The 19,518-nt window shown below is 45.8% G+C and overlaps 1 protein-coding gene across 1 annotated transcript in view; it reads left to right on the top strand.

Annotated features, from left to right (window-relative positions):
- The first annotated feature begins 16,893 nt into the window (after window positions 1–16,893).
- The window catches only part of LOC135058004 (L-xylulose reductase-like), a 105,030-nt gene continuing 102,405 nt past the window's right edge, over window positions 16,894–19,518 (top strand). Inside the window, exons 1-2 of the mRNA XM_063963670.1 lie at window positions 16,894–17,061; window positions 17,128–17,225. Of these exons, the coding sequence (XP_063819740.1) occupies window positions 17,010–17,061; window positions 17,128–17,225 (150 nt within the window). The 5' untranslated portion in view covers window positions 16,894–17,009. The remainder of the gene's footprint in view (window positions 17,062–17,127; window positions 17,226–19,518) is intronic.

Raw genomic sequence — 19,518 nt, 5'->3', positions numbered from 1 at the left:
AGAATCCGAGTCTCGCGATAGAATCCGAGCCTCGCGAGAATCCGACAGCGGGATGATGACGTTCGGGCGCGCTCGGGTTAACCGAGCAAGGCGGGAAGATCCGAGTCGCTCGGACCCGTGTAAAAAAACATGAAGTTCGGGCGGGTTCGGATTCCGAGGAACCGAACCCGCTCATCTCTAATTAATAATACCACATATCAGTGTGAGCTGGAAGATGTGTTAATCCCCCTCATATATCACTGTGCGGTCCCCTCTCCTCTATATATTAATAATATCACATATGAGTGGGAGCTGTGTTATTCCCCCTCATATATCACTGTGCGATCTCCTCTCCTGTATAATACATATTAGTGTGAGCTAGTAAAAATGTGTCACTTCCAGCCCCCCCTCAATCCCTCCAGTCCACCACATGTGCCCTGGTATCCCCTCTTGCTCCTTGTGTCCCCTCCAGTCACAAGCCCTCTCTGCTTCCTGTGCCAGCCCCCTCCAATGAGAGATGTATTACCATCCAGATTCCAGAAGAATCCTCCTGCAATTAGGGCAGCTGGGTACACAGGGCAGTCGTACACAAACACATACAGGGCATGGTGGCTTTAATGCTAATGGCACTGAGAAGGCAGGATGCAGCAGAGTTTTGCAAAGGCAGCCGGGCATGTGCAACAGCACCACCCATGGACATTTCCCCATCTCTATTACTATCTTCTCGCGCATGTGCAAAATGGGGAATGCTGCCCGATCGGAGATAAGCTCCAAGCATGGCAGACGGACCAACAGTAACTCATGGTGATGGTGGGCCGCATTCCATTGTTAACTTGGGCAGCAAAAGTATGCATTGTGGGCTGCGAGTTTGACACATCTGCCCTAATGTCTACATCATAGACTCCATTATATCCTCTGCCCCTGTCATCTAACGGAATCCTTGCTACAATTCAAGGAATCCTCAAAGACAATTTTCTGGACAAATACTGTGTACAAAATCACCAAGAATTCAAATACTGGCTAATAAATGTGTATACACGAGGTAAATAATAAGTGGAATGCAATTTATGCTGTTTAGAAGAGGAATTAATTAGTGACTATTGCTAATCCAACACTGAGAGGAAACTGGAAAGAGGTGGAATTTATTAGTCAGACATGCAATAACTGTTCTAAATCCAAGAGTATTGAAGGGCTAACAGTTTTCAGTCAAGAAGGATAATATGCTATGGCTTTTTTTAAGACAAGTGCCATGTTAGAGGGATGCACATAGTTTTTTTTTTTTCTCCAGATGACCCCTAAACTGCAATTAGCCACATTTAAATGTGTTGAATTAGGTCCCGTTTGTGCTTGGACACACTTGGAATGGAAAGCAAAAGAATGGTGAACTACAGACAGGGTGGGACTTGATAACCAGTTCTAGAATCTTCTAAGCCATGGCAGGGGTAGATTGGGATGGAAAACCAGCTTGGGAAGTTTCTGGAAGCAGCCCTAATGTGGGCAGAGTCTTTGTTGGGGGGAGCGTGATCCTTTATAGGGCCTGATTCTGAGTTGGATGTAGTTGCAGCCTTCCTTGCATCCTTTACTGCAGTTGCACCTGCAACTTTATGCTAATGCTGCTACAAAGCCCTTCCCTTGTGTACATCTGTGTATCCAGATGTGCAAGGACTGAGACACGCACTTACAGTGTCTACAGACACAATCACGCTTTGAGTCTTTAATCGCTACCATCTGTCGTACCATTGCTAGCCCTATGCTAAGTGCAGATCATCCGAGTCTGGCCTCCAATGTGCATTATTCAGCATCTCTGTATGCAACCACATTCAGCAACATGCCCTTGTCTCTCCAATAACATGCCTATGCAAGGGGTGTGCAAGAAGTTTCTAGATGCACAAAAAGTTTTTTGTTTTTTTTACAAACATTAAATTTTTTTCAAAGTATTCGCTTAACACTGGAAGTAGGCTTTTGAGGCCTCGATTCATCATCGATCGCTGAAGTGCGGAAATCGCTATTCTGCGATTTTCACATACTTGCGCATGCGCAGACGTCGCTGCGCACATGTGTGAGGACAAATGCATGAAAACGTATGCGTGAAACTGCGATCTCGTGTGCTCAAAGTCTAAGTGGTGGCAATGCAGTGTTTTCTGGGCGTCATGGCTTTGGGTGGGAGTGCTGCGTGCTGCAACCCAAAACATGGCGGCTCTGTAGCTAGGCTTCGAGAGCAGGGGGCTACCATAATGATGTAAGCACTTTGCTATCTAGAAAAGCGCTTGTGTTTTAGCAGGGGGGGGGTGACCCGGAATCCAGGGCAGCCTTGCCCTGTGTTGGGTGCCCCCCCCCCTGTTAGTTTTTTTAAACCTGTAACTCATACTGAATTAAGCCCTACATTTGTAAATAACAATTATGTGTTCTGGTTATTTGCAGAAAATATGACCTGCTGTAAAGAAAATAGGATTGTGTATTGCACTTGTTTGTTCTAACAAACTTAAGGCATTAACTCGTATATGATATATGGGAGTACTACGATAAGTCAGACTCAGTATGTAATACATTCTCAGCCTAGATCACTCACACATTCTGAGCCTAGATTACTAAACACATAGTTAAAGGTATGCAAACTTCTCAGGGGAAGTTTAGAGAACTCTTCTTCAGCAAAATCCATTACAGTATCATTAAACCGTTTGGGAAAGTTATGACTAAAACATTGACTAAAATTAGACTAAAATGAAAACTGAGATCCACTGGCTAAATCTTGACTGAAACGAAGCTAAAGAAAAAAGACTAAAATGTGACTTTAAACCAACTACAATTATAAGTAAGCAATTAAGACTAAAAAACTAAAATGAAAATCCTAAAATGAAAATCCTTGTCAAAATTAACACTGCTTCTGGTGAATAAAAAAGGAATCCCGCACATCTTGTACTTGACATATAGGAACACGAAGAAGTTGCAGGGGCCAGGTCCCGACTGTACGGCCGGTAACCAAGCTCTTGGATGCATTCATGGCCCAGAAAACCACTTTCCTGGACTTGTGGGCAGGTGCATTGTCGTGATGGAGAAAGGCATCACGAGCGCAAGTTCTTGGACAGTACCTGGAAATAGCTTCCAACACTTAGGCATTGGTTTGCGTATCAGTCCCCAGTGAGAGTGCGCTGGTGGTATGGTAGCTAGATGACCAGTCTTGGCCACAAAAACAATAACCATCTGCTTGGCCATGTTGCGCTCACGTCAGAAATTCTGTTGCGGGGCACCTCCAACTGAGGTTCACTGGGCTGACTGCTGTTTCGTCTGGGGGTCAAAAACTTTTCCTGTGAGGGCCTGTGTGGTTTATTTTCCTTTGGTGGCCAATGTATACTTGCCTGGGTATATTGAAAATGAGAGCTGCAGATTATCACTACTGATTGCACTGAAATACTAGTTAGCAAATAGGGTGACAAGAATTATAGCATTGCTATAGGCATAAGGCTTCTGCTTTTGTATTAGATTGCTTATGCACATGATGGGTTGCTATTGATAAATTGAAATGTTATCTCCTGAGTATAGGCATGAGGGCATCACTCTGATAAATCTCAGTTGGTTGGTATGTTAGCTTGTTTTCTTTAAACTATTTTATTTAGGATATTAGGATTATTGAATGGATAAGATCTTGGTTGAAGGATAGAAAACAGAGAGTTGTGGTAAATGGAGTGCATTCACAGGAGGGAAATGTTACCAGTGGAGTACCCCAGGGATCTGTACTTGGACCAGTGCTTTTTAATATCTTTATTGGTGACATTGCAAATGGCATTAAAGGGAAAGTATGCCTTTTTGCAGATGACACAAAGGTATGCAACAGGGTAGACACACCAGGTGGGGTAAAACAAATGATTGAGGATCTAGGTAGACTAGAGGAATGGTCAAGAGTCTGGCAATTACAGTTTAATGCCAAAAAATGCAAAATCATGCACTTGGGTCTCAAAAATCCTAAAGCTAAATACAGTATTAATGGCACTATACTGGAAACTACTGAGGAGGAAAGGGATCTAGGAGTCACTATTTCAGATGACTTAAAAGCAGGTAAGCAATGTAACAAGGCAATGAGGAAGGCTAGTCAGATGCTTGGCTGCATTGGGAGAGGAATCAGCAGCAGAAAGAAAGAAGTAATAATGCCACTGTATAGGTCATTGGTACGGCCTCATCTAGAATACTGTATTCAGTTCTGGAGGCAGAGCCGGCCATAGGCATAGGCAAACTAGGCAATTGCCTAGGGCATTTGATATGCCTAGGGGCATCAGCAGCTTCTGCTGATTAAAATGATATGTGGCATGCCTATATTCTGTGTGTAGCATTTCATATGCAGATACAGCCACAGTCTCACACAGTATATAGACATGCTGCATATCATTTTAATCAGCAGAAGCTGCTTGTGCATCCTAGCCACATAGCAATGCAAATAAGATGTATTTTCATTAAAAAAAGGTGCCAGATGTTAGCATTGTTGCAATATTTATGAGGACACATCTGTATCCAAGTAGAGGCAGAGGTCACAGTGTTAGTGGAAGTGTGAGTGCTGTGTGCATGTGAGTGGGTTGGTTGTGCAGTAGTGTTCGGAATATGTGTAAGGAGCATTATGTGTGTCATGTAAAAATGCATTAATAATGTGCAACATGTGTAAGGGGCACTATGCATGTCATTATGTGTATAAGGGCATTAATAATGTGCGGCATATGTCTAAAAGGGTACTACTGTATATGTGTCATTATGTGTATAGGGGCACTAATAATGTGCAGCAAATGTGTAGGGGGCACTATGTGTGTCATTATGTGTATAAGGGCATTAATAATGTGCGGCTTATGTGTAAGGGACATTATGTGTAAAAGGGCATTAATAAAGGTTGTCATAATATGTAAGGCGCATTATGTTTATAAGGACATTAATAATGTGTCTCATATGTGTAAGGGGCATTACTGTGTGGAATTATGTGTATAAATGCATTACTAATGTGTGGTATTATGTGTATAAGGTGCTCTACTGTGTGGCATTGCGTATAGAAAGGGCATCTAATGTGTCATCTAATGTGAATAAAGAGCAATAGGGTGTGGTGTAATGTGAATAAAGAGCAATTCAGTGTGATGTAATGTGAATAAGGGGCTCTACTGTGAGTAGTAAAGTTTATAAGGTAAAGAGATACTACTGTGGGATGTAATATGAATTATGAACACTATCGCATGATCAAATGTGAATGAAGTTGCAGTACTGTGTAGCGTAATTGGAATTGGAATTACTATTGTGTGGCCATGCCCCTTGCCAGCTAAAACACACCCCTTTATGGTCTGTGCGCCAAATGTGCAAACTGTTCTTATTTAAAATATAGGGGGTACAAACAACAAAATAAGGACTGCTATGGGTGAGGGGAGATGGTGCTGGGAAAGAGGCGCAAGGTCAGAGGCGGAACCAGTGGTGGTGCTAGGGGGCACCAGCCAAAATCTTGCCTAGGGCATCATATTGGTTAGGGCCAGCTCTGTCTGGAGGCCATATCTTCAAAAGGATATTAATACATTAGAAACTGTACAAAGGAGGGCAACTAAAATGGTGCATGGCCTACATCACAAAACATACCCAGAAAGACTAAGAAATCTCAATATGTATAGTTTGGAGCAGAGAAGGGAAAGGGGGGACATGATAGAAACTTTCAAATATATGAAGGTTTTTAACAAAGTCCAGGAGGGAAACATTCTCCAAATGAAGAGAAGCAATAGGACACGAGGACATGCACTGAGACTGGAGGGGGGGAGGTTCAGGGGAAATTTGCGGAAAAATTATTTCACAGAAAGGGTAGTGGACAAGTGGAATAGCCTCCCATCAGAGGTGGTAGAGGCTAAGACAGTAGAGCAATTTAAACATGCATGGGATAGACGTAAGGATATCCTTACAAAGAAATAAGGATCAAATAAGGTTAGTGATAAAAAATAATATAAAAAAAAAAAAGGGGCAGACAAGATGGGCCAAGTGGTTCTTATCTGCCGACAAATTCTATGTTTCTATGTTTCTATGTTTCTATTACTAGCCATTGCTGGGGAGTTTGGGTGTAATCAGTCTATTCACATGCTTGGCCCATTACTTAAAGAGCATTAAGGAGGCTTGTGCTGTTAGGCTTGTGTCCATTAATTCAAAGGACATTATTAAAGGATAACTACAATTTTGACGTTACACCACCCATAAACCAAAGGTAAACAGAAGGACAACAATCAACCCACAATCTGGACCACTGAAGGAAAGCTTTCAAACAAATGTGAGTCCAATTCCTCTACACATCAAACTACTCCAGTCTAAGTAACCCAGACACTTATAACTTAAATCTGTGTTAGGAACACTGCAAGACCTTTCCACTTCATCCGCAACTACTCAAATTTATGTCTATAGCTTACCAAAAACATCTGAATTCTCACCTGTACCAATGTTATCTGTCTTTTTAAACTATGAAAAGACATCCCCAATCTGCTCACTACAGTTCTCTCTTATGCAAACTCATGTATGTTTTTTGATGTAATGATTTGCTTGTAATTAGCATGTGTGGGGAAGTTGCTCAGTGAAACAAAGTTTATAATTGCATGCTGTCTGGTGTTTACCTCCTTTGATAATTTGGCAATTTGTGGTCAGATGTACTATATCTTTACATTTAGTGAGGTGTAGTTGTGGTGTAAAGGACAGAGTGTGATTCCTGATTAGTAAAAAACCAAATACCAAACACTGAGCAACATCACCAAACAGGTAATTTCAACTTTAAACTTGTCATTTATTTTGTACTGTCTGGACATGGCTACTAATAACAGATAAACAAAATTCTTAAAGCTATGGCCCTCATTCCGAGTTGATCGCTCACTAGCGACTTTAAGCAGCCATGCAAACACATAGTTGCGGCCCACGGGGGAGTGTATTTTCACTTTGCAGGAGTGCGAACGCCTGTGCAGCCGAGCGGCAACAAACACATTTTGTACAGAACAAGACCAGCCCTGTAGTTACTTATTCTGTGCGATGATTGCTGCGATGAAGGACCCGGTATTGACGTCAGATACCCACCCAGCTAATGCTCGGCCACACCTGTGTTTTTCCAAATACTCCAAGAAAACGGTCAGTTGCCACCCAGAAACTCCCACTTCCTGTAAATCTCCTTGCGTCCGCCAGTGCGACTGAAAGCGTCGCTAGAACCTGTGCAAAACCACAAAGCTCTTTGTTCTTGTACAATGTGTGTGCGCATTGCGGTGCATACACATGCGCGGATTAGCCCCGTTCTGCCATAATTGGAGCGCAGCGAAAATCCATAGCGAGCGATCAACTCGGAATGAGGGCCTATGTGTGCAAATGCTAGGAGCTTAGGACACAAAATTCCAGAGCTAATTGCGATAATGACAAGGGATAACCTGGATATTGTGGCAATTACAGAGTCATGGTGCAATGAGAATCATGAGTGGGACATAGCTATACCAGGATACATTTTATTTAGGAAGGATAGAATGGGAAGAATAGGAGGAGGGGTAGCAATGTATGTGAAAAAAAGCATAAATGCTACTTTAATACAAAATATTGAAGACAAACTGAGGCATTTTGGATCACCACAGAAACCGGGGAGAAGGACATTATTCGCATTGGGGTGATCTATAGACCAACAGGCCAGGAGCAGGATTTGGACAGGAACTTATTGTTGGACATCACTAAAATGGTTTTAAAGGGAGAAGTCATAATCATGGAAGACTTTAATTTACCTGATGTAAATTGGGAGGGGTCTTTCGCAAGTTCAGCTACAAGTGGCAAATTTCTAAATTCCCTACAGGGAGCATCTCTCAAGCAATTGGTGAGGGAGCCCACTCGCAAAGACTCAATATTAGATTTAATTCTTACGAATGGTGACAGGATATCAGACATATATGTGGGTGAGCACCTGGGATCCAGTGATCATCAAGCAGTATGGTTTAGTATAAAGACAGGATCCAACTCCTGTCACACAAAAACAAAGGTGTTGGATTTTAGAAATGCTGACTTTGCAAAAATGGGGAGATGTTTAAGTGAGTCATTGGCGGACTGGAGGAACTTGGAAGGAGTGCAGGAGAGGTGGGAAAAACTGAAAAGTGCAATACTAAGGGCAACAGACCTTTGTATCAAAAGGGTTAGGAAAAGCACCAGGAAAAGGAAGCCAATGTGGTTCACAAAAGAAGTATCAACTAGTGTGAAAGCAAAAAAGATGGCTTAAGGAAATACAAACAGACTCAAAATAATAATGACAAAGAGGTGTATCTTGATAGACAGAAGGATGCTAAGAAAGTGATCAAACGTGCAAAGGCAGAAGCTGAGAAGAAAATGGCCCAGTCAGTAGATAAAGGGGGCAAAACCTTTTTTAAGTATATAAGTGAAAGGAGAAAATCAAATGGAGGAATAATAAAACTTAAGACAGAGAGTGAGCATTTGGTGGAGGGAGACAAGGCAATAGCAGATCACCTAAATAATTCGTTTTGGTCCGTATTTACTACAGAAGGAGAAGGGAAGGGGCCACAGTTAAGTTGCAAGGACATTCATAAAAGTAAGGTAGATGAAAGTACCTCTACAGAGGAGAAGGTCCTAACAGAACTTTCAAAATTAAAAGTGGATTAATCAATGGGGCCAGATGGGATACACCTAAGGATACTAAAAGAGCTAAAAGATGTGCTGGTGACACCTTTAACAGAATTATTTAACCAGTCACTAAATACAGGTGCCATTCCAGAGGACTGGAAAAGGGCAAATGTAGTTCCACTGCACAAAAGGGGAAGCAAGGAATAAGCAAGTAACTACAGACCAGTAAGCCTTACATCAGTAGTAGGGAAAGTAATGGAAAAACTATTAAAAGAAAGAGTTGTGGAATATCTTAAATCAAATAACTTACAGGATCCAAAACAGCATGGATTTACTGGTGGGAGATCATGCCAAACAAATCTTATTGACTTTTTTGACTCTGTGACGAAAATAATAGATCAAGGGGGAGCTGTAGATGTAGCATATCTAGACTTTAGTAAGGCATTTGACACTGTCCCATATTGCAGACTGCTAAATAAACTTGAACGCATAGGGCTGGATTATAAAACAGTTAAATGGATAAGAACCTGGTTGCAGGATAGGGAACAGACAGTTGTAGTAAATGGAGTGCAATTTATGGAGGGAAATGTAACCAGTGGAGTACCCCAGGGATCTGTACTTGGACCGGTTCTCTTTAATATCTTTGTTGGTGACATTGCAAATGGTATTAAAGGGAAAGTATGCCTTTTTTGCAGATGATACAAAGATATGCAACAGGGTAGACACACCAGGAGGGGTAAAACAAATGATTGATGACCTAGGTAGGCTTAAGAAATTGTCAAGAACGTGGCAGCTACAATTTAATGATAAAAAATGCAAAATCCTGCACTTGGGTCTTAAAAACCCAAAGGCTAAATATAGTATCAAGGGTATTATAATGGAAACTACTGAGGAGGAAAGGGATTTAGGAGTCACTATTTCAAGTTACTTAAAGGCAGGAAAGCAATGCAACAAAGCAATGAGAAAGGCAAGTCAGATGCTTGGTTGCATAGGGAGAGAAATCAGTAGCAGGAAAAAAGAAGTAATAATGCCACTGTATGGGTCATTGGTATGGCCCCATCTGGAATACTGTGTCCAGTTCTGGAGACCATATCTCCAGAAGGATATAAATACATTAGAGAGTGTACAAAGAAGGGCAACTAAAATGGTGCATGGCCTACATCACAAAACTTACCCGGAAAAGCTAAAAGATCTTAACATGTATAGTTTGGAGGAGAGAAGGGAAAGGGGGGACATGATAAAAACTTTCAAATATACCAAGGGTCTTAACAAAGTTCAGGAGGGTAACATTCTTCAGAGGAAGAGAAGTATTAGAACTTGAGGACATACACTGAAACTGGAGGGAGGCAGTGTTCAGGGGAAATTTAAGGAAAAATTACTTCACAGAAAGGGTAGTGGATAAGTGGAATAACCTCCCATCAGAGGTGGTAGAGGCTAAGACTGTAGAGCAATTTAAACATGCTTGGGATAGGCATATGAATATCCTTACAAAGAATTAAGGTTCAAAAAGGGTTGAGATTACCTAAAGGATAAAAAAAGGGGCAGACTAGATGTGCCAAGTGGTTCTTATCTGCCGTCAAATTCTATGTTTCTATGTTTAATGTGTGTGTTTTTTTTCCTGGATGTACAGTAGATCCAGGATTCATTGCCACTGATGATCTCCATGACAGAGGTTGAGTGACCGCTATCAAACCTGGCCAGCATGTTACGGCGCCAAGTCACCCGATCCTCCTCCTGCTCTCAAGTCAGCTGATGGGGCACCCAGTGTGCAGAAACCTTGCTCAGACCAAGTTTTTTATGGAGTTTCAAGTGGATGGATCCTGATCTAACTGGGCCACGGTCACCCTGGTATCCAACTCAACTATGACCTGCATGGCAGCAACATTATCCTCGATGATGGATGACTCAGGTCGGACACAGCGCTCCATGTCTTCCAGGGACCGTCTTCCATGCCGAAATTCTGCATCTACTCAAACACAGTGGTTTCGGGTGGTGTTTCCTCCTTAAAAGCAGCTCACAGTCAATCAAAATTCTCCTGCTGTCACAGACCACTCTTTTAGTTGTAGCAGATCATGGCTCTCGCCTGGCTGGCAGTCTCCGCTCGTTACTGGACAACCAGGATGCTGGACAGCTACTGCATTCCTGATTGCCTAGTGATTTTGGATGTGCAGTGATGCAGCTGCACAGAAGTAATCTGTGATCCCCTCGTTTTCTCTCTTTTGATTGGTCCAGTTACCTCTTATAAGGCAGCAAGCCTACTTTACTCCTGCCGGTTATATGCTTGGCCATGTTGCGCTCACCTCTGAACTTCTGTGGCGGTGCACCTCCAACTGAGGTTTACTGAGCTGACTTCTGTTTCGTTTGGGGGTCAAAACTTTTCCTGTGAGGGCCTCTGTGTTTTATTTTCCTTTAGAGGTCAATGTGTGTGTGCTTTTTCTCCTAGATGTAGATCAAGGATTCATTGCCATTGATGATCTCCAAGACAGTGCTTGAGTGACCACTATCAAACCTGGCCAGCATGTTATGGCGCCAAGTCATCCAAGCCTCCTTCTGCTCTCAAGTCAGCTAATGGGGCATCCAGTGTGCAGAAACCTTGCTCAGGCCAAGTTTTTCATAGAGTATCAAGTGGATGGATCCTGATGAGATGCCCATCTCCTTCTCTAACTGGGCCATGGTCACCCTTGCATCCAATTCAATTATGACCTGCATGGCAGCAACGTTATCCTCTGTGATGGATGACACAGGTCAGCCACAGCACTCCATGTCTTCCAGGGGCCGTCTTCCATGCCGAAATTCTGCAAACTACTCAAACACAGTGGTTTAGGATGGTGCTTCCTCCCCAAAAGCAGCTCACAGTCGATCAAAACTCTCCTGCTGTCACAGGGCCTAATTGAGACCTGATTGCAGCAGCAAAATTTTTCTTTAATGGGCAAAACCATGCGGGGGCAGATATAACATGTGCAGAGAGAGTTAGATTTGGGTGGGGTGTGTTCAAACTGAAATTTAAATTGCAGCGTAAAAATAAAGCAGCCAGTATTTACCCTGCACAGAAACAATATTACCCACTCAAATCTAAATCTCTCTGCACAAGTTATATCTGCCCAAGACCCCCCCCCCTGCAGTGAACATGGTTGTGCCCATTAGAGAAAGATTTTGCTGCTGCGATGAGGTCTGAATTAAGCCCACAGACTGCTCCTTTAGTTGTAGAAGATCATGGCTCATGACTGGCTGGCAGTCTCTGCTTGTTACTGGACAACCAGGATGCTGGACATCTACTGCATTCCTGATTGCATAGTGATTTTGAATGTGTAGCTATGTGCAACGATGCAGCTGCACAGAAGTAATTACTGTGATCTTCTCGTTTGCTCTCTTCTAATTGGTCCAGTTACCTCTTATAAGGCAGCAAGCCTACTTTACCCCTGCCGGTTATATGCTTATGCCGTCTGTGTAAGATGCTGGTCTGTGTCCTCAGGTTTTCGTGGTTACTAGGGTGACCAATCCCGGGCCATTTTTTTAATCCCGGGAATTGGGATTAAAAAATGATAAATCGCGGGATTCCCGGGATACCCGGGATTGGCTGCATTTCAATGTCCCACCCTCCATGCCTTGCCCAGGCCAGATAACTCACAACAATCTGGCCAGGCGGATGAGAGAGACACTTCCTACTCGACCCTTCGGCTGGGCGTGCAGTGCGACGGTGAGGTCTGGCAGCTGGGTGGGCGGCTGCACAGAGTGACATGAAGTCAGAGGTCACGCTGTGCAGCCGCCCGCCCAGCTGCCGGATCGAGTAGGCTATCCGGTGGGAGATAAGCTGGGGGAGGCGGTGAGGTCTGGCGGCTGGGAGGGCGGCTGCACAGTGTGACATGAAGTCAGAGGTCATGCTGCGTGGCCACCCACCCAGCTGCCCAATCGAGTAGGCCAGCTGGGGGAGATAAGCAGGGGGAGCTGTGCAGTGTCTGAGCGTCCTGAGGACACTCAACACTTCCCGAAATACCCAAAACTAGGTTGCTGGCCAATCCCGAAATCCCCGGGATGGAAGCTCCAATCCCGGGATTGAATCCTGGCCAATTTTAGACCGGGATCCTCCCGATCCTGAGATTGGCAACCCTAGTGGTTACTCTGCTGGTCCAGTGGAAATGCTTTTTGGTTCCTGTGAATACTCTGCCCAAATTATCCTTGCCTCACTGCCTTGCCTGAAGCTTTGTCTAGTGTAGTCCTTGTCTCGATAACCCTTTGTCTGCTCCTATCCAGAGTCACTCCTCAGCTCGGCCTGCAAGTTATTCACTAGCTGCATATCATTCATACTCTACCTCACAGTGTCTCCTGAGATCAGGACCCCATCCTGACTATAGCCCTGAGTGTTACAGTCTTGTCAATATTGTATCATATTTACTCCAGACTATTATCCTGTGGTCTACAGCCAATTGGGTAAGCCCCTACTGCTAGAGTTTTAAATCCTGGTGGCATCCCAAGTACCGGTGTGTAAATCAAATACTAAAGGAACAATGGGTGGCTGTTATAGGCAGAACGCTCTCTCACTGGCTCTAGGGTTTTACACAATTGTGCTGGATTTCCCTAACACCTACTACACAAAACTTATCGAAAAAACAAAAAAATCGTTACATGTATAGTTTGGAGCAGAGAAGGGAAAGGGGGGAATCATAGAAACTTTCAAATATATGAAGGCTTTTAACAAGGTACAGGAGGGAGACATTCTTCAAAGGAAATGAAAATTAGAACATGAGGGCATACACTGAAACTGGAGGGAGATTCATGGGAAACGTGAGGAAAAATTACTTCACAGAAAGGGTAGTGGACAAGTGGAATAGCCTTCCACAGCGTGTCACAGCGTCTGTTCACTGGAAAAAGAAGGGGGCATGCGCTGGGCATGCCCCCTCAGTGATGAGAACTGGGCGTGGCTCCCGATCGCAGGCACTCCCACAAAGCCATGCCCCCTTTCCAACAAACCATGCCCCTTTTTCAAAATCAGTTGCGGCTTCGCTTGCCCCATCTGAAATGTTGGGAGGCATGCTATTGGTTATCAAATGCAAACATTTAAAGAAGACTGTTATGCTTTTCTATTATTACTTTGCTGTTGTATAGTGGTATCCAAACTCATGCAAGTCTAGAGTATATTATCTATTCAGTTAAGTCATGAAAATGCCCTCCTGCACCATTGCCAAGGTTTTGTTCAATGTTGCAAGTGCTTTACTCACGGGTATCGAGAGTGGGGGGATCAGGTACTACTTGCCTGGGCCAGTGATTATCCTTACCTGTAACATTTCTCCTCTCTGCCCAGTACTGCAGTTGCATCTGTATAGCAGCACAACTGCAGTGGCACATCGGGCAGTGAGAAAAAGGAGACTGCTGCCATTGAGCAGAAGCAGTCTCCTTTCTCTCTCACTGCCCAATGTCCAGCTGCGCTGCTTATACAGACTTGTCCACAGCGTTAGTGGGCAGGGAGAAGTGTTACAGGTGGGACCCTGGAGCCACCTCTCCTCATCCTCCTGGAGCTGCCCCTGTTCTGAGCATGCAGCACCACGCATACTGTTTTGATGGAAGAGGGGGCATACACACTCCCGCTCACTACCATGGCTGGTCTGAGCTTTCGATGACCCTGGCTTTGCTCACATTATTGTCAGCTGCTTGGTGAAGTAGTGCTTATGTTTATGGAAAGTGCCGTTATGCATGTGTGCTTTGTTTGCCAAGCTGTAAAAAGATGCAATGTGAATATTTTCAGGCCTAGAGGAATCCTGGGATATAGGCATGCTTACCGACATTCTGCCTGCTCTCTGCGGGAGAGAGCAGCCAGGTCGGCTCAGAGGGCGGGCAGGGTAGGCTGTGAAGTAGAGGAGGGGGTGGGCCGGAGGCGGGATGGGGCGGAGCAAGGGCGGGTGGGGGCGGATCAAGGGCGGTGTCACTGTGCCACCTCCTTTAAGCCCCCCCCCCGCTCTGTAATGCCGCGATCACCGGCATTACACTGCAGGGGGCGTGGCTATGGTGACGCAATTCAGCAAGAATCGCGTCATCAACTGCCCGGACCGCCCACTTTACACACTAAGTGGGCGGACGGACAGGGGGGACCCCGCGAATCGGGAGACTTGCCTGCTCTTCCGGGGGGCCGGGAGGGTCACCCGATTTTCGGGAGCCTCCCGGCAATTCCGGGAGAGTAGGCAAGTATGGATATAGGGTGCCAGAGCAACTTGGGCCTTATTAAACTCCCAGCCAGTTGGTGCAATCTGCTGTATGAAAGCTCTTATTCAGAAACTGTTGTTTCCAGTCATTTTTCTTATAGTTTGTCTAGGTTCTGGCATTTTGTACATCCTGATTGCTGTAACAGGATATACAGGAAGGGCTAAAACACACTACCCGGCTTTTTCCGGCCGGGAAAAAGCCGGACGGCTTTTTCCCGTGCCGGCATTGTAGTTAACAGTGTGAGGGCTAGGGTCCCTTCACACTGCACGGCCCCGGCCCGGCTGCCGGGTTGCAGCCGGGTCTCACCACTGGAAGGTCCGGCGGCCGGGCGGCCGCCGGGCCGCCTTTGCAGCCAGTGAACCGTGTGTGTGAAGGGGAGCTTTCACACACAACGGTTTTCTCTGAAGCCGTGTCTGATGCTGCGCATGCGCACAGCATTACACACGGCTCAAAGCCGTCCTGTGTGCGAGACCCTGCCGGTTTCTTCCGGATGGCAAAAAGCCGGACAAAGTTTGTCCGGCTTTTTGCCATCCGGGAGAAATCGGCCAGTGTGTTACAGCCCTAAAAGTGTTTTATTGTTCATTTATCTGTGAAATTGTATATTTGTTTGAAGGACTAAATACTTTTTTTTTTTATGTGTAGCTTGTTTTTTTCAAAATTATGTTAATTAATTGTGTCTGTGGGGAGAAACAATTTGGCTTGAAACCACCCCTTAGTCACAAGGTATACTTATAACAAGCGACCTGATCAGTGGTACCCAGGGTATCAGAAGGTTCATGTATTATATATGGTGAAATTATAAATGATACACTGATAACCAGCGGTGCAACTGTGCGGGTACGGGTGGGTATGACGTACCCTTAAGAATTTAGCCGTGGGTACGCCGTACCCACACTGACGTGCTGCCGCTCCCCATCCCTCCCTCCCTCTGCTGCTCACCACCGCTCCCCACCGCTCACCACTGCACCGCTGCTCACCGCCGCACCACCGCTGATGTGAGGGGAGGAGAGCGCAGCCTGCGCCTCTCCTGCCCATCAGTGTCTGGCACTGGGGGCATTCTGGCAATGGGGGCATATCTGGCAATGGAGGGACATGTGTATCTGGCACTGGGGGCATATCTGGCACTGGGGGCATATGTGGCAATGGGGGGACATGTGTATCGGGCACTGGGGTATATCTGGCACTGGGGGCATATCTGGCAATGGGGGAACATGTGTATCTGGCACTGGGGGCATATCTGACACTGAGGGCATATCTGGCACTGGGGGGACATGTGTATCTGGCACTGGGGGCATATCTGGCACTGGGGGTGCATTTCTGTATCTGGCACTGGGGGGCAATGTATATCTGACACAGTGGGGGCATTTGTGTATCCGGCACTGTGGGGCAATGTATATCTAGCACTCTGGGGGCATTTGTGTATCTGGCACTGTGGGGCAATGTGTATCTGGCACTGTGAGGCAATGTATATCTGGCACTCTGGGGGCATTTGTGTATCTGGCACTGTGGGGCAATGTATATCTGGCACTGTGGGGCAATATATATCTGGCAATGTTGGGGTCATATGTGTATCTGCCCCTCCCCCCATATGTGTATCACGCCCCCATTTTCATTGGCCACGCCCCATGTGGCATTTGCCCACACCCATTTTTTTTGCCTACGGCGCGCGCACACAGTACTTGTAAGAGATTTTTTCTACTTGCACCACTGCTGATAACTCATTACACTGACAACTCAAAAGATCTAATAACAAGCTATACTTGAGGGTACCTCACAAGCATTTATTATCATATTACTATTTAATGAGAGAAAAGGCTTCGGGATAGGGGTAGAAGATTACCACACACCTGACTCTATGGGGGAGATTCAAATGTTTGAAAAGTCAGTTGGGTGTCTCTTTTTTCCTCTCTATTAGATAGGAAAACAGACTCCCAACTGACTTTTCAAACATTTGAATCTCCCCCTCCGGGTGACTTTAGTGAGGATCCTTGTTTGTTTATCTATGTAAATTTAAACCTAGCAAGAACCTGGATTATTTGTATGTGTGTTTATTTAGTGTGGATCAGGCTTTTCTTTATATTTAGTACAGAGGGTGTTACCCTCTTCTTCCTTTTACCTACACGGAGTCTGGAGTTCAGTTCTGTGAGAGAGGCAACGCCAGCATCACCGGGAATTAGGTTATATAGCTTTGCCCGGTCACAGTGTAAGCTGCCAAGTCACTAAACTCAGGCCCAGACTTCCCAGCGGGTGTGATGGAGATCAGCTTTACAGGGCGCCGGGCTCTCGTCACCGGGGCAGGGAGTGGTGAGTATGCCAGCTATGGGTACTGATGCCCCAATAAGTGTGGGATGTGACTCTGTCCTCTTGCAGGGATCGGACGGCAGACGGTGAAGGCGCTGAAGGCGGGGGGAGCAGATGTGGTTGCACTGAGCCTGACATCAGAAAATCTGGAGAGCCTGGCCAAGGAGGTAATAACCGGCATACTCTGACACTTCTGCCCTCGAGTGGGCGGACGTTCTGTCTGGAATGTATCATCCATACAGCGGGCGGATTACTCCTCTGTACTCAGTGGCGGATTTAGCGGGGGGCGATTAGGGCGAACGCCCCCCCTACACATACCGGCACCCGGATGTATGGCCAGGTCCCGCCACGGTGCCGGACTGGAGAGCGGTGCAGCACGGCGGGGGAAGGGGAGACGAAGAGTGACAGTGTAGGCGTGCGCACATGGGGTGCCTGGTGCACACAGGCATCCCTCCCCCCGCACACACGCCTGCTGCTGCCGCCGATTCCTGTCTCCTTGACGCTGAAGGGAGGAGAGCGCTGCGTGCGCCTCTCCTGCCCACTGTGTCCCCATCTCCGGCAGTCATTTTAAATGTCTGTGGCTGTCAGCCAATCAGAGCTCACGGACCGACTCTTGATTGGCTGCCGGCCCGTGAGCTTTGATTTGCTCACAAGCCGGCACTATATTTCAAATGGCCGCTGGAGACATGGACTCAGTGAAAGGAGGTGCAGAAGAGACATGCGGTGCACTCGCTCCCCCTCAGCATCAGAGACAGGAATCGGCGGCAGTGGCACTGGCAGCAGGAGGGTAAGCACCACTGGGGGAATATGTATCTGGCACCACTGGGGGCATTTGTATCTGGCACCACTGGGGGCATTTGTATCTTGCACCACTGGGGCCATTTGTATTCTGGCACCACTGGCTGGGGGCAATTGTATTCTGGCACCACTGGGAGCATTTGTATTCTGGCACCACTGGGAGCATTTGTATTCTGGCACCACTGGGAGCATTTGTATTCTGGCACCACTGGGGGCATTTGTATTCTGGCACCACTGGTAGCATTTGTATTCTGGCACCACTGGGAGCATTTGTATCTGGCACCACTGGGGGCATTTGTGTATCTGGTACTGCTGGGGGCATTTGTGTATCTGGCACCGCTGGGGGCATTTGTGTATGTGGCACCGCTGGGGGCATATGTATCTGGCACCACTGGGGGCATATGTATTTGGCACCACTGGGGGCATATGTATCTGGCACCACTGGGGTCATGTGTATCTGGCACCACTGGGGTCATGTGTATCTGGCACCACTGGGGTCATGTGTATCTGGCACCACTGGGGACATGTGTATCTGGCACCACTGGTGGCATTTGAGTATCTGGCACCGCTGGGGTCATTTGTGGATCTGATGTGAATTTAGGCTCATTCTATGTGCTATAATGTAAATTTCGGCTCATTTTGTGTACTGTAATGTGAATTTTGGCTCATTTTGTGTGCTATAATGTGAATTTCGGCTCATTTTGTGTGCTATAATGTGAATTTCGGCTCATTCTGTGTGCTATAATGTGAATTTCGGCTCATTTTGTGTGCTATAATGTGAATGTCGGCTTATTTTGTGTGCTATAATGTGAATTTCGGCTCATTCTGCGTGCTATAATGTGAATTTCAGCTCATTCTGTGTGGTATAATGTGAATTTTAGCTCTTACCGTGTGGTATAATGTGATTTTCGTCTCACTCTGTGTAATATAATGTGAATTTCCGCTCATACCGTGTGGTATAATAATTCTTAAACCGCCCCCCCCCCCCCCCCCTAAAAGTTGAGTCTAGTTCCGCCACTGTCTGTACTAGGCTCTCTGACACTGTACTGTATTTAGTAATACTACCTGGTATCTGCAACACGCATACATGGACTCTTACCAAAGTCTGAATGATTGGAGGAATTTATGCCTATTTTGGGATTTACTGTTTTTTTTTTTTGTTTTTTTTTATAGGAGATAGAGCAGGCATTCCTAGCCCTTAAAAGTTACTTGTGTACCCCTTTTGCACCTACATTCCTGGTCCAACCTGGGACACTGACCATGGTTTTCAAGCCATGTCACAGTGTCTTGAACCCTGTTTACACCACAGGCTGGCCCCTGGATATTGCCAGGGCCTACCTCTGCCAGCACTTCGAGAGGACATCATCTCCAAGCGCTGGGAATGCGTCTCTTCCTATGCAGCAAACAGGACCCGGCTGGATGACCAGGGTTAACTGTTTACACAGGTAGCTAGCCAGGTTGGATTCCTGGGTCACTGAATCCAGGTTAACCCATTTACACTGAGCCACAACCCGGGTTAACTCTGCAATTACCCAGGCTTTTGCGGTAGTGTAAAAGGGGTATTAGCTGACTAGTGTAGTCCCAGAAATGTAACCTAAATTAGTCATTTTCCAGAGCATAAAGATACCTAAATCTGGCCATACACTACACAGTTATCTGCCA

Source organism: Pseudophryne corroboree, chromosome 3 (assembly GCF_028390025.1).
Source record: "Pseudophryne corroboree isolate aPseCor3 chromosome 3, aPseCor3.hap2, whole genome shotgun sequence".
In the NCBI taxonomy this organism is placed as follows: domain Eukaryota; kingdom Metazoa; phylum Chordata; class Amphibia; order Anura; family Myobatrachidae; genus Pseudophryne; species Pseudophryne corroboree.
The sequence above is the reverse complement of the archived record's forward strand: the minus strand, read 5'-3'. Positions and strand labels throughout refer to the sequence as shown.